Here is a 14,335-nt window from a genome sequence, read left to right as displayed (position 1 = left end):
TAAGGCGCACCTATCACAGAGTTTCCTTGCCAAGCTTCTTCAGAAGGGTCACCATAAGTTAAGAAGGAACTTGGAGGCACACAACAGCCGCAAGCGCAATAATATGTGTTCCTAAAAACATCTCGGAGTAGCCGTGTTGGCCATAGAGCAAACCCCATAACATCCAAGCAATGATACCTTTATGGGGCCAACCCAAATGCACAATTGCATGTTGCCTGATGAAGAAGCGAGGCTTCGAAAGCTTGCAACATGTAGCTGTGTGTTCTTGTTAGCTCCATAAAAGTATCATTGTTTGGATGCTATGGAACGTGTGTCCCTGTTCTTTCCCAACTTTCTACGTTGTGTACCTGTCCAGTGTTATTCTATTTGTTGTTGTGGGCCTTCGAGTCGTTCCCGACTTCTGGCATCACAGGGTTTTCTTGGTGAGGTTTGTTCAGAGGAGGTTTGCCATTGCTTTGCCCTGAGGCCAAGAGAGTGTGAGTTTTGCCCAAGGCGGGTTTCATGGCTAAACTGGGAATCGAACCTTGGTCTCCAGAGGCATAGTCCAATGCTCCAACACTATGCTCTTTGTTATTTATTAGTAGTCTTCATATATCGAGGGGAAATTTTTTTGGGGGGTGGTGGTTCCTAATTGTGACAAGATAGCTTAGCCTTGGCAGTGCCCATCCCAGTGCCCAACCAGCCTCCCTTGGAGGTTGCAACAAAGGAAAGCAATGCCATGCAATGCCTGCTGCGTGCTTGCAAGCCGGGCAGCTATGTTTTTCCAAGGCGCAGATAACACCGAAAAGCCCTTACGGAGCAAGACAAGTTGGCACCAAGGAGTGAGCCGGACGGCCTCTCCATCTCGCTGGGATAAGGAAATCCACCTACGCTGCTCTCCTCCCTCCCTCCATCCTTCCTCCTTCCCTGACAACTGATCCATCCTCCCTCCTGCAGGTAACTCTACCTGTGTGTGCCTCTCTCTTTGCAAAGCAACACCTGAGTGCAAGAAGAAGAAGAGCCTCCTGGGGCTGCCTTTCTCAGAATAGCCAACCCAGCTCCAGAGACGCCCAAGGTGGGATTAAAGAGGGCAGCCTATCGCCTGGCAGGATGCTCTTCTAGCAGGTAGTGCCAGCCCCTTGGCACCAGGCCCTTTTAATCCCAGCAGCATCTTATTACTCAGCAAGCAGCTGGCTCTGGTTGCAGAAGGAAGGACCCCAAAGAGAAGGAGAGGGATAGCTGCCAGCCCTGGCAAGGGGCACCTTCTGGGCATGGCTGACCTCAGATGGGTACGACTCTCCACCGAGAAGCCCACCAACACCCTCTGCCTCCTGGACACGGAGCTCTCCCTGGATGTCTGCGGGTAAGGGACCCCTTTCGCTTTGCCCTCAGCTCTTGGCATCCCAGGAATGCAAAGAGAGAGAGAGAAAGGCAGCTTAAGGTGAGCTGGAAGGAATCTGCCCTGCCTGGCAATGCCTATGCCTGGCATGGCCCTTTTGCTTTGCCAGCTGAGAAGGCAGGAGCATAATGCACAGGTAGGAAGGGGAAAGCATAGGATCAAAAATATGGTGATACTTGACAGCATCAGTTTTCCTTCTTTTGCTTTCTTTCTGCCTGCCTGCCTCTGCCTGCTTTCTTCCTTCCTTCCTTCCCTCCTTCCTTCTGCTTGCATCTTCCTTCCTTCCTTCCTTCCATCCGTCCTTCCTTCCTCCTTCTGTCTGTCCTTCCTTCCTCCCTTCTTCCTTGCTTCCTTCCTTCTGCCTGCATCTTTTTCTTTCCTTCCTTCCTTCCACCTGCCCCTTCCTTCCTTCCTTCCTTCCTTCCTTCCTTCCTTCCTTCCTTCCTTCCTTTCCTGAGTCCCTGTAGACTCTGGCAAAAGCAAACTGCTGCAGCCTCTGCTACCTTGTCCATTTCCCCTCGTTCATAACTTCTGCCATCTTGACCACACTCTTAATGTTTCTTGAGCATATATGCTCGGTTTTCATTTGTGGAATGTTGGTGGGCATGATTTATCCATGTTCTAAGCATCATGGGCCTTGTTAGATGTCGTATAGCGTGGAGTGCTATCTATTTGGTGTTATATACTGATATGAGAATAAATTTGGGATGGCCAGGGGTTTGGGATGACCATTGCTCTAAAGCAGGGCGACCAGATGCCCAAACTGCAAAGGAGGACAAGGCACCGCAAAATGTAAGGCGGTCAAGAGAAATTGACAAACAAAAGCTAGAAACACATAAATATAAATTCATGCTTCTTAGGCTCAAAATGGAGGAAATTTTGGAAGTGGGACATAGTCTGGAAAAGAAAGACGTCTGGTCACCCTGAATGGAGGATATTTTGCAATTTCTCCCTGAACTAGAGGCTAAAACGGAGGACATGTCTGGAAAAGGAAGATGTCTGGTCACCCTGCTCCAGACATCGATCCGATTTTTTGTTTCCAACGAAGGGTTCCCTTTTTTGCTCTCCTGGCTTCAGGCCTTTTTGCAACAAAGCTGGGACAAACAAGGGACAAGTTGCATCTGTTTCTGCACGCACCCAATCTGCAAGTTTAATTTGCCACAAGTGATGCTGCAATTTCCCTCCCGCCTTTTGCTGTCTCAGGCTGTTCTTCCAAACCCCTGAGCTCAGCCATATTCCTCAATTGCTCTTCTTTAACCTCATAGCAGACTAGGTTTCCTCCAAGCAGAGTCTGCAAAAACTCCTTTGAGTTTAACTTGGTGGCGCTTAACAACAGCGACGATAAATTCAATAGCCTTGTCCTGTTTCCTCCCAGCTGCTCTCGACTCTCAGTCTTTTGCATGAAGATTGCTTTATAAAAACGACTGGGGGGGATATTAAATCTTATTAAATGTGCCACAGTCAGATGCAGTGGAAGGTTAACGGAGAGCCAAGGGAGGGGCAGCTCTTTTATGAGTCCTTCTATGACCATTGTAAACTTTTATTGGCCCAGTACAGACCGCCAGTTTGCGGCAGCCTGGCGGCAATTCTAGGGTTCCGGAGCGCGCAGCATCCGCACGCTCCGGAACCCTAGCATATATGGATGGCACCATCTTTACGCGGCACTGTCCATATGGGGCGGGCATGCATGATGCAAGCATGGTGGTGCGTCCGCACCTCCAGGTGCCACACTTCCGTCATGGATGTGTCACAGTGTACCAATGGTGCATTGATGATGGCAGTTTGGCTGCTGCGGTGTCCCTCCACAGGAAAACTGGACGCCTGCAATGTACCGGGTCATTGTTTCTTCTTGCCCTCTCCAAACTTTAATGTCAAGGAAGTAAGGTCATAACAGATGTTCATAAAAGAGATGTTTTTTTATGCTTAGAGTTTATGTTGCATGCAGGGCACATGTTGTTGCATATGCACTTGCGGTCGGACGGTTGTCTTTTTTAATTCTGGCCAGTGGATGATGGGGCTGATGCTCCCTTTGCGACTGAACTCGAGTTGCCTTTGGGTGCGAGCCTCACCTGGAGGAGCCAGCGTTGCAAAGCGTGAGCAAACTACTCAGCCTTCGACACCCACGGGTCTATTTTTAAAAAGAGACGGTGACTCAACAACCTTCGCAGGCCGGGAACCCAGGTCTTGAGCAACCCTCAGGAGACTTGGAGCTGTTGCAAAAGGGAGCAAAATAGGGGCAAGGACCCCCCAAATCCTGCTCCCACCACAGTCTCCAAACAATGAGATTTGTGCTGGACTTCTTAATGTTTTCTTGCCGCTTCGGCGACGTGTGCGGTGCACCTCGATGGCTTTGGATCATGAGTTCAAACAGGGCGACTAATTCGCATTTCAATATGCATGATGAATGGTGTGTTTTTATTGGGGCCTTTTTTAATTATGCCAGAAGCCAACCTTGCAACCCAGCCCTTGAAGCGAAGGAGGAGAGGAGTCAAGCAAATAAAGAGGGAGCGCAGAGACGGCGACGGAAGGAATAACGTCACCGGCTCAATGTGGGCCCTCAAATCAAATCAATATCTTTTGTTACTCCTTATTCTGACTCCTACTCCTGTAAAAACATCTTACGCCTTACTCCTTACTCCTCACTCCCCAGCCCTGTTTAGGACACAGTTTCCATCATTCTTCAGTGGATGATGGAAACGGAGGGTGCGCATTTGTGTGCACATATAAAGCAACGCCGCAGATTCTGGCGTCGCTTCTGGTGGAGCAGCTCAGGTGAGATCAGGGCTGCGCAGGTGAGTCGGTGGGAGGATTCAAACACAGGTCCCATCGTGCAAACCACAAAACAGCAAAAGGAAGAACACTGTTTAACTGGAGAGGTCAACAGGCTCAACTATGGAGGCAAAGGTTAATAGGGAACGATGCTCAGGATCCAGGTCAGAAGAGAGAAATCAAGCGAGGAGCCACTACCAGGAGTGCCCTTCCCCATGGAGTAGCCCTATGGATCGCAATGTTTAATAATAGAATAAATCCAAGTGAAGGAGATGTCCTGAAAGGGTCTTTTCCGCCTCCTGTTTCAGGTCAGCCCCTCCGGGGGCCACATCCTTCGACGTCTGGGGGACGCCTGGGGTCAACATCTACATCATCCACAACGCGGAGGTCTTGAAGGTGCCCTCCTGCGTGCCCAGGTGGCCACTGGACACCCGGGTGGAGGTCATCGCGATGATGGACACCCCGAGCGCACAAGTGGACGACGACAAGGTGAGGAATGCATGGTTGTTGTTGTGTGCCTTCAAGTCCTTTCCAATCTATTTTGGGGTTTTCTGGGCAGGATTTTTGTTCAGAGGAAGTTTTCCATTGCCATTGTCTGAGGCTGAGAGAGTGTCACCCAGTGGGTTTCATAGCATTGCTGGGAATCGAACCCTGGTCCCCCGAGTCCAACGGAGCAACAACAGCTTACATCTGCTTGAGAGATAAATTTGGGTTGCAGATGTGCCTGGCTTTTACTCCCAACTGGACTAGGCCCATTGGATCAAATGTTGAATGGAGAGCCAACGCATATGTAAACCTCACTTATTCAATGGGTCTACTTTGGTTGGGAAGTACCAATAGGATTCAGGTTGATATTACCTTTGCAACCGGCTTTTCTGAAATCGGTGTTTCCTTGGCAGGTCAGAATTTCATACTACAAGGAGAACGGGAAGGCGCCTATGGCCAAAGCCATCCTCCAGCTCACCTGCATCCGTAAGTCAGCAATTGTGCGACTTGGAAACAGTTGTGTGTTAAAGTATGACTTGCTAATGGAACAACAGCAATGATTCGTTCCATTACTTATACCTCTCATGGCAATAAAAATGGGAGCAGCAAAATCTATATTCTTTATGAGAAGATGTCAAAGAAGCCATGCGCTCTTTGGTCATGGAGGAAAGGATTCTGGGGGTCAAAGGGCCAAATATTGACCCCAGAAAGGCCAAGTTTAGCCCCAGGACCCAAGGTTTCCTTGTATTGAGAGAACCAAGGATCAGGAACCCATTCATGCCCTCCTCAAATAACAAACTTTGCAAAATGACTTGGTTCCATTTCCTGCAGATGGACGTCTGCTTGCAAAGTCCCAAACCTAACCCTGGACTCCATTTGCAAGCCTTTTCTTGTTTTGTTTTGTGTCTTGTCTTCTCCTTGCAGAAGTCTCTCTGGATGCTGACACGACGCGCACAGGATCCGTCACCAGAAGGGCCAAAAACAAGGTAGGAACAAGGACCTTTCTTTGAAGCAAATGAAGATGGAGAAGGAGAAGGTTGGACCATTGGTCCTGGTTGAAAATGGTAGCCTTGACTTGAGTCAAACCATTGAATTAGTGGCACACCTAGAATACCTGACACCGGATGCAGATCGTTTTTCAGAATCATAGAAAAGTTGGAAGGGACCCCAAGGGCCATGCTTTTTCCCTCTGTATTTTGGTAGAAAACCTGGACCTGGGGCCCAAAGGGCCATGGAGCCATCCTCTTGGTCAACTGTGACAGAGATGACCCCGAAGCAGAAGACATGGACAACACTGACCAGGAACTGCAGTCCTTCATGGGTTGGTTGATGGCTCTTGGGCCAAAGCCTTGCTCTGCGGTCACTGGGTGGACATTAGATAAATGGAATAAATGAAAGTTTAGGTCCTAGAAGACCACTTTGTCTTCTGGATATGAGACTTAGCAGAAGCCAACGGGTTACCTTTACCTTCTTGGGTCTAGTGTTGCCCTTAAGGACATACCCTTGTTCTCTCCAGACCGCAGGGACATGTCACTCATGGTCTTGACCACCCGTGGTCCAGACGACGCCTTTGAGGACAACCAGCTGGTTCTTCACATCTCGGCCTCGGACAGCGACAAACTGGGTGTCTTCCAAGCTCAAGGTAAATGTGGAAGCTCAATTGTGGCTTAGGACAGATGCTCAACTTGAAAGGAACATGGAAGATAGTGGCGGCCCCCTGTGCGCAGATGATGTAGAAGCATAGAATCTCAGGACGTTATCACACTAAGCACTTGCCGCACGGATATTGTGGCCCAAACGCTCCAGAAGCGCAGAGGTGGGATCACCAGTCGCGCTTCCAAAGCATCACCGAAGCGTGTCCTGCTGTTCTCCCATCGACGAATCATTTGCAGAGCAGCCATTTCTGTAATAGCAGGATTTTCCATCATTGCAAAAATGGCTTCTATGTGAGCACTTCCACAACGGAAGAACAGCGAAATGCCTCAATGATGTTTGAGAAGCGCAGCCGGCGATCCCACTTGCAGATGGAGAACAACAACAACCACAACAACCACCCATTTGTTTTGTCTTGCAGGGAAAAAGAAGCTGAGCCAACACAAGCATGTCCTGGGATCCAGGAAGATCTCCTACACGGTCGAACGCAGCAGCGACCAAACGGAGAGCGTCTTCTACGTGGAAGGCTTGGCGTTCCCAGACGTCAACTTCTCCGGACTGGTGTCCGTTCACGCCACGCTCCTGGAAGCCACCTCCAAGGTACAAGGACGAACCAAAGGGGTAAAGTCTCCTTCATTTCCCTGCAAAACTAGCACAGGGTTGTGTGGTTGTCAACTGCCCTCGAGTCGATTCAACCCTGCGGATGAGGCATCTCCAAGAACTCCTCTTAGGGTTGCCATTTGTCCCGAAAAATCCCAAACTGAAGGGACTAAAATGTTTCCTGGCAGGCAATAATTCATGGGATGAAGTTGTATAATCAGAATGCAAGTTAATAATATGCTTAATTATAATATTTTGCACCCTATAAAGGGACTGGACTATGGCAAGCCTACCTCCTGTCCTCCATTGCTCTGCTTAGTTCTTGCAAATCCATACCCATGTCCTCCTTAATAGAGTCCATCCAACTCGCATACAGCCTTCCTTTGCTTTACTTATATCATTTCATTGTCTGGATCATCTGTTTTCTGAATTGCATGGTTTTATATTTGCATCCCTCCGTCCTTCTCTTGTGTGTGTGCATTTGTATATGCTGCATTGCACACCTTTTGCAGGGCTGCTGGTCTTTTGTTGCTGTTTCCTTGGAAAGCACCATGTAAATCAATGGCGCTACATGTATAAAACTGAGCGGTCCCTTCCCTTCCCTTTCGTCCATCAGGACAGTTACTTATACTGACATGTTTTATATGGTCAAAAATCTTAAAGGCGTTTCTTAATTTTTGTGGGCTGCAGGCCTTGCCCGAGGCTCCCATTTTCACCGACACCGTCGTCTTCCGGGTCGCACCGTGGATCATGACCCCGAACACCTTGCAGCCCATAACAGTTTACGTCTGCAGGTAAGGGGCCAGGTAGCATCCATTTTGTTGCTGCAGGCAACAAACGCACATGGGTTGCAGTCCTGTATGGCTCAGCATTGCAAAGTTGGGGTATATTTACTATCCATTGGATCTAATGCAGAGCCATGGAAGCCCTCAACCGGAGACATTCTGGGGCACTGCAGATGGAAATTGTATTTTGAGATTTGGACACAGGTCCTGAGTGTCTCCTGCGAAAGAACGGCGTCTTCATTTGTCATTTTAAATTAGGAGGCAGTTTACTGCGGGAAAAAAGACACTTTCTCAAATTATATGATGGACACACAATCCTGTCTCTCCGTAAAAGAGATTTTATGCCTTCTGTAAAACAGGCTTTACGATTTCGTCTTTGTTTCATTGCTGATTTTATTTGGGGCTGCTTCGTCTTAAGTCGCGCAGAGACGGCGCTTGCAAATCTATGGCAGTTTTAATGCTGTCTTTGGCTTCTTAGTTTTTGTGCATTGATTTCTTTTTTTAATTAAAGTTGGTTTGTTTGGAAAGATTTCATCAATCCGGCGATCTTCACAATAAGATTCATGCGGACAAAATAGCAATAACTGCTGACGGCATAATAATATTTTAATGTTTTATTGCAGTTTTTAGGAGGAGACGTTCGATTTATTGTATATCATTGCTTGTTACTCTATTTTATTCCGCACTTTGTTCTATATTGTTTTGCTTCCTAGTATTTTTGCATTTTCTATGCGCAGGTCTCATAAAACAAAACAAAGCCCAGTCATTCTGTATAACCATCTCTCATGTAATCTGTATTTATACCTGAATTTACAGTCTGTCTTGGGGAAATTCACTAGATTCTCCAGCTAAACTAATAAATATCACTACTATTAATGCTGCTAATATTACTATTGGATGTGGGGAGGGAAAGAGTGAATGAAGACACATCACAATAAACCACGGATTATGTTAATCATGGTTTATTGCTTAAGCCACAGATTGTCTTGCAAATGATCTATTTCAGGGATGATTCCTGCTTTTGTGGTTCCTTGCAATCTCCCAAATCCAGATTTTGATTTTGTTTTCTTCGGCATGAATTTCAGGCAATTTCTGCCCTGAAACCATGTTGAAAGCTCTCCAAACACATGGAAACACGAACATTTATAGCGGTGTTTGTGGCTGGCTAGGAGAGCATGTTTTGTCTCAGACATGATCATAGCTTGATTTGGACACAACATCAAGCCAGGATGCAACAAACCACAACCTGGCTAACCGTTATGTGTGAACTTGGCCTGTCGGTCTGTCCATCAGTCTATTGCAAGCCACGCTTTCTTGGTTTCTAGAAGGTCCGAACCATCTAGAAGTTGAAGTTTCATTGGTTTCTTCAGCTATATTCTGTCTTCTCTTGTCGATCTCCAGGACAGACGACAACAGCGAATTTGTGGCGGATGTGAGCAAACTCACGCTGAAAGCCGGATGCAAACTGAGCATCTGCCCAGAAGTGGAAAACCGGGGCGACCGCTGGATCCAGGTAGGATGGGAATGAGAAGTATGAGGAGCAGTGCGCCAAGGTGAGATGCATGCGCTAAGCTTCTCAATTCGCATTGAAAGCCTGAGAACAGTGTCTTTCTGGCAACATTCAAAGGCATTCCCACCAACTGAGGCCTCATTCCCACTTACAAATGAATCAGTTTGTCAGCCATTTGAGAGGTAATGAGTTCCTCTTGTTCCGGTCCTCCAGGACGAGATGGAAATTGGCTATGTGCAAGCCCCCCACAAGTCCTTCCCGGTGGTCTTCGACTCCCCCAGAAACCGAGGGCTGAAGGACTTTCCATTCAAGAGTGTTCTGGTAAGTACTTTTGGGTCAATCCATAGGGAGAGGCAGGATATTATTATTATTATTATTATTATTATTATTATTATTTCTCCCATTCAAACCATTGCACTCCGCTGTGGTGCCTAGGCTCCATCCTTTGCAATATGGACTTGTTGCATCAAAGTAACTGAACCCTGATCACCACTAGGCTTGAAAAAACGATATCCACATTTCTATTATTGCCATGTTGGATTATTGTTTGTCAAGAAGGACACCCATGGCAGCTAACGATATAGAAATGCAGGTCGAGATCCTACGCTACCATCAAGGTTTAGTTCTACATATTCAAAACTAAACCTTGATGGTGAATTGCAAAGATGTGCATCTGTGCGCCGCCAAGAGAGCTCCCATGCACATCGGACACTTCTGATGTGCCTTGAGCGCTTTTAAAAGAAGAAGACCATGCAGCCAATGAATTCCAGGCGATGTGTTTCAAAGCCATCTCTGAGGATTCCTTACCTAAGAAGCCTCTACAAAATCCATGGGACCGAAGCACACACAGACACACACAAACAAAGCAAGCTCTCAGGGGTCTAGAGAAAGGGGATTCAGTATTGACTTCAGTTCATAACTATTAGTAACTCCTTACTAACTCATTAAGAAAAGCCAGAGTACGGTGGTGGTTTGAGTGTTAAGAACAGGACTTTGGGGTTTGATGGTGTGTGCCTTCAAGTCATTTCTGGCTTACAGTGACTTTAAGGTGAATCTATCACAGACTATTCTTTGCAAGGTTTGTTTAGAGGTGCCTCCGAGGCTGAGAGTATGTGACTTGCCTAGGGTCATCCATAGGGTTTCCATTGCTGAACAGGGAGTCGAACCCTGGCCTCCTATGTCCTAGTCCAGCAAACAAACCCCATTTGCCATGCTGGCCATTGCTGCTATCTCTAAATCCTTTTCCTTTTGCCACCAATGCCAGGGCCCTGACTTTGGTTACGTGACGCGAGAATCGGAGGACCGAAACGTCTCCGGCTTGGACTCCTTTGGGAACCTGGAGGTCAGTCCTCCCGTGACGGTCAAGGGCAAGGAGTACCCCTTGGGCCGGATCCTGATCGGAAGCGCCTTCCCTTGGTAAGTGAGGACTTACCCCAATCTCTCCCTAAACAGCATCAGGCTTGGATGGAAAAGGTGAGGATGCCCAGGTAGGACTAAGGAAAGGATTCTGCCTCAAGATGGATCCGGAGAAGCTGGACTGCGTCCAGAGCAAGACGGCCAAAATGGCGAAAGGTCTGGAGACCACCAACCGCCCTTGTAACAACCTTTAAAAAATAGGGCAAGCTAAGCATTGCAGCACCACAGTCTGCGCATGTATTAAAACGCTTATTTTAGATGCTTTATTAAGAATGGTTAAGCACATCATGCAGTTAAGACTTTTCCACCCAAAATGGTGAGCAAGGATGGCCTCTTTTTTGCATTGCTAGCCCCAGCGGCAAAGAGATGGTGCAAGTGGTCCGGGATTTCCTCTACGCCCAACAAGTCCAATCTCCCATCGAGTTGTATTCCGACTGGTTGTTCGTTGGACACGTGGACGAGTTCCTGACTTTCGTCCCAGCCTCCGATAGAAAGGTATGCGCTTAGGCTTCCAAGGATGTGTTGCGATGTTTTTATGCAATGCAGTTTGTCCTTGGGAAAATGCACCAAGACAGAGGAAACAACCACCAAGAGGCCAAGCTGCCTTCCTGGCGCCTCCTTCCTTCTGCATCTCCTTGAACCTCTCTTTTTGCCATCTTTTCCCAGGGTTTCCGGCTTTTACTGGCCAGTCCCAGCGCCTGCTTCAAACTGCTGCGGGAGAAGGAACAAGAGGGCTATGGAGATGCCCTGATGTTCGAAGGTCAGGGCATTTTATCTTAAGATACCATCCATGCTTTGGTGCACAAAAGTCAGACAGGAGGGGAGAAACTCCACCTTTTCTCAGCATCCTTTTAGTTTCAAAGGATGGAGAGCAGGCTACTCGGGGAATGATTCGCCCCTATGGAGTGCTTTGATGCATCCGAACTTTGTAGGATCCTTCTCTCATCCATCTGAACCTCACAAATGCGCATGTATTTTTGGACCAATGGTTAAAACAAGGAAAGCAAAAACCCAAACAGCTGCTAGAATGGGTTACAGTGGGCAAGGTGAACCCCGAAGGCTATTTTTAAAGGCACTTCCAGAATCAAGACTGTTCATGCCAAATTGGGATACTTGGAAAGTTTGGGGTTGTTGTTTTTTCTGATTTGACATTTTTGGTGGTCTATATGGCCTCCAAAGGATCCCTGGAGAGAAAACTGGGCTTTCCACAATGACTCCCTCCGCTCAACCCAGTACTATATGAACAAACCAGCAACTTGTCTCTTCTTACAGGAGTGAAGGACAAGAAGAAAGTCTCCATCAGCAAGATCCTTGCAGACAAATCCTTGAGGAACAACAATGAGTATTTCCAGGTAATCGTTGTGATCTCAAAGCCTTCCCTGAAGACAGAGGATGGTCAGTCAATGAGGATAAGATTGACCATCCTCACTGGATGGTCCTCTTAGCGTTGAGGATATGATGATCTCAGGACCTTCCCTGAAGGCAGAGGATGGTCAATCAAAGAGGATATGATTGACCATCCTCATTGGATGGTCCTCTTAGCACTGAGGATATAATGACCTCACTGCTGCACCTGAAAATGACTTGCTTTGGTATTGTGCCGTAACTGTGTCTCTTGCCTGTTGTACAACCAATCTCCACCCTCCAACCTCCGCTTTGTGTCACTTCTCCTTTACCAGAAATGCATCGACTGGAACCGAGACATCCTTAAGGAAGAGCTGGAGCTGGCGGAGGAAGACATCATTGACATCCCGCAGCTCTTTTCTCCAAGTTACGCTGGCAAGGCTGTCGCTTTCTTCCCAGACATGGTAAGAAACCTTGGGAAGGGGAGCTTGGAAAGACATGGGTCTCCCAACCAATTTTGCCATTAACTCAGAGACTGAGAGGACCAAGCAGCAACTCAGTGAAGGGGCCAGGCTTGACCCAGTGGCCTCTAGCCGCTGACCCAAACAAGTTTTTGCTCCCTGATGTTGTGTTGAGGTCCTCTGCTTCATGAGTGTCTTACCTCCGATTTGCAGGTGAACATGCTGGTTCTGGGGAAACACCTGGGCATCCCCAAGCCGTTCGGCCCGATCCTTCAAGACCAATGCTGCCTCGAGGAGGAGGTCCGCTGCCTCCTGGAGCCGCTGGGCTTGTCCTGCACCTTCATCGACGACTTCAAGACGTACCACGTCAATCTTGGAGAGGTCCACTGCGGCACCAACGTCCGCCGGAAGCCTTTCACCTTCAAGTGGTGGAACATGACCCCTTGAAGGGAGCGGGGTTCCCAACTGACCCACTTGCTCGCACTTTCTGCGCAGGCGAGGAAGGCACCGAAAAGAGCTGCTGTGTAGCTTCTGCCTCTTCTGGACAGTACAAATCACGACAATCCAAGGGAACCGCACTCGTTCCTCCTCTCGGTAACACATGAAGGTGCTTGCTAGACTTGACTCCGCTTGCCGCCTTTGACTCCCTTTCACACTCCTGGTCCTAAAGCCAGTTACGGACGTCCACCATTTCATGCCCACGATGGGTCCACCGTCTTCTGTGCTCCATCGCCATCTTGCGGTGGCTCCTTTTAAGACTTCATTGTCCCAACCAGCCCAAATGAACAGACCCCCCAGGGCAAATTCAAGCAAACTCACAACAGGTGAAGCTCACCAATGATCTCTTGACCATCCATAAAGATGGCCGTTGACCAGTGTCTCAGGCCTAAGAGAAGGATGGACAACTGCAATGGGTCCGGGGCAAAGTATTAAGATGACTCAAAGCCAAGAACTACTCAAGGAACTGTCTAGAATATCATTTCTAGTTTTGGAAAAAGGGCATTTTGAAAAACATTAAAAGCGGATTGCCTCTTGGAGGCTTCTGCAAGTCTGGAGGGCTTGTGTACATGAAGAACATGAGCGCATGGGAACATGTTTCCCATAAGTAGGGAAGGGGCCACCAATAATGTTATTTTTGCAACTCACAATCTGTCTTTTTTAATTTTAAATGATCGGTTGGACTGGCGATCATCCTTTTGGAGGCTCAAGTCTCCTCGACTTTTCCTTTGCATTAATGCATTGTTAAAATCGGACCTCAAGAGTGCTTTGAATGGGAACAATAAAGAAACCTATGGCCATGGACATGAATGGCCATAGAATACCATAAACTTTCCAGTTTTCAAGGGGCAGTTTCAACCAGTCCTCTGCCATTCCCACTTTTCCAGCTGCTTTTCAAGTTGCCTTGGGGCAAAAACAGATGCCTTAAATAAATATGTAAATAGATAAAGTAATGGGGCGATGGAAACGTTCATTGAGCAAAACGGGTTGGAAAGCGAAATCCCAAAGCCAGGGCAGCCCCAGAATAAGGCTGGACCTTATTATTAGTCAGACCACGGATGCCCCAGATGCACAGACAGTCCAAATCCATTTTTAGTTTGTTATCTCTTCATCCTAATCTCCCCAAAGAACCAAGTTCGGTGGTAAAGGAAGCGATGGCGTTGGGGTTACGGGGGAAAGTCCGGAACCGTCTCTTCCTTTCCGACCGGCCGCCTTGCAAAGACTCCGCTCCGAGCGAGAAACTCCATACATTTCTTCCGGGGTTTATGTTAAAGACAAATGACATTCTGGATCCTATTACCTCCGTTGTTGATTGTATTTTGTTTAAACAAATTTGCTTGCAAATATTTTTCTCATAAAGAGTTTTTACAATCTAATAAAGTCAAGGAAAAAAAGAGCTGAGTGTTGGTTATTTTCCTATTGCGGCTTAGAATGA

The 14,335-nt window shown here is 47.6% G+C and overlaps 1 protein-coding gene across 1 annotated transcript; it reads left to right on the top strand.

Annotated features, from left to right (window-relative positions):
* Window positions 1-1,121: 1,121 nt before the first annotated feature.
* Window positions 1,122-14,280, top strand: LOC149307594 (protein-arginine deiminase type-3-like). Its single transcript, XM_089537299.1, has 16 exons — window positions 1,122-1,342; window positions 4,456-4,636; window positions 5,047-5,119; window positions 5,558-5,619; window positions 5,837-5,954; window positions 6,150-6,275; window positions 6,708-6,886; window positions 7,577-7,680; window positions 9,073-9,184; window positions 9,395-9,502; window positions 10,446-10,597; window positions 10,948-11,092; window positions 11,264-11,357; window positions 11,870-11,949; window positions 12,277-12,405; window positions 12,616-14,280. Exons 1-16 carry the CDS (start codon window positions 1,251-1,253, stop codon window positions 12,847-12,849), a joined length of 1,989 nt encoding a protein of 662 aa, XP_089393425.1. The 5' UTR covers window positions 1,122-1,250; the 3' UTR covers window positions 12,850-14,280.
* Window positions 14,281-14,335: the final 55 nt, after the last annotated feature.

The sequence above is a fragment of the Sceloporus occidentalis genome, unplaced genomic scaffold (assembly GCF_023333645.1).
Source record: "Sceloporus occidentalis isolate IW3139 unplaced genomic scaffold, rSceOcc1.0.p SCAF_8, whole genome shotgun sequence".
Taxonomy (NCBI): Eukaryota; Metazoa; Chordata; class Lepidosauria; order Squamata; family Phrynosomatidae; genus Sceloporus; species Sceloporus occidentalis.
This window is presented reverse-complemented; position numbering and strand designations above follow the sequence as displayed.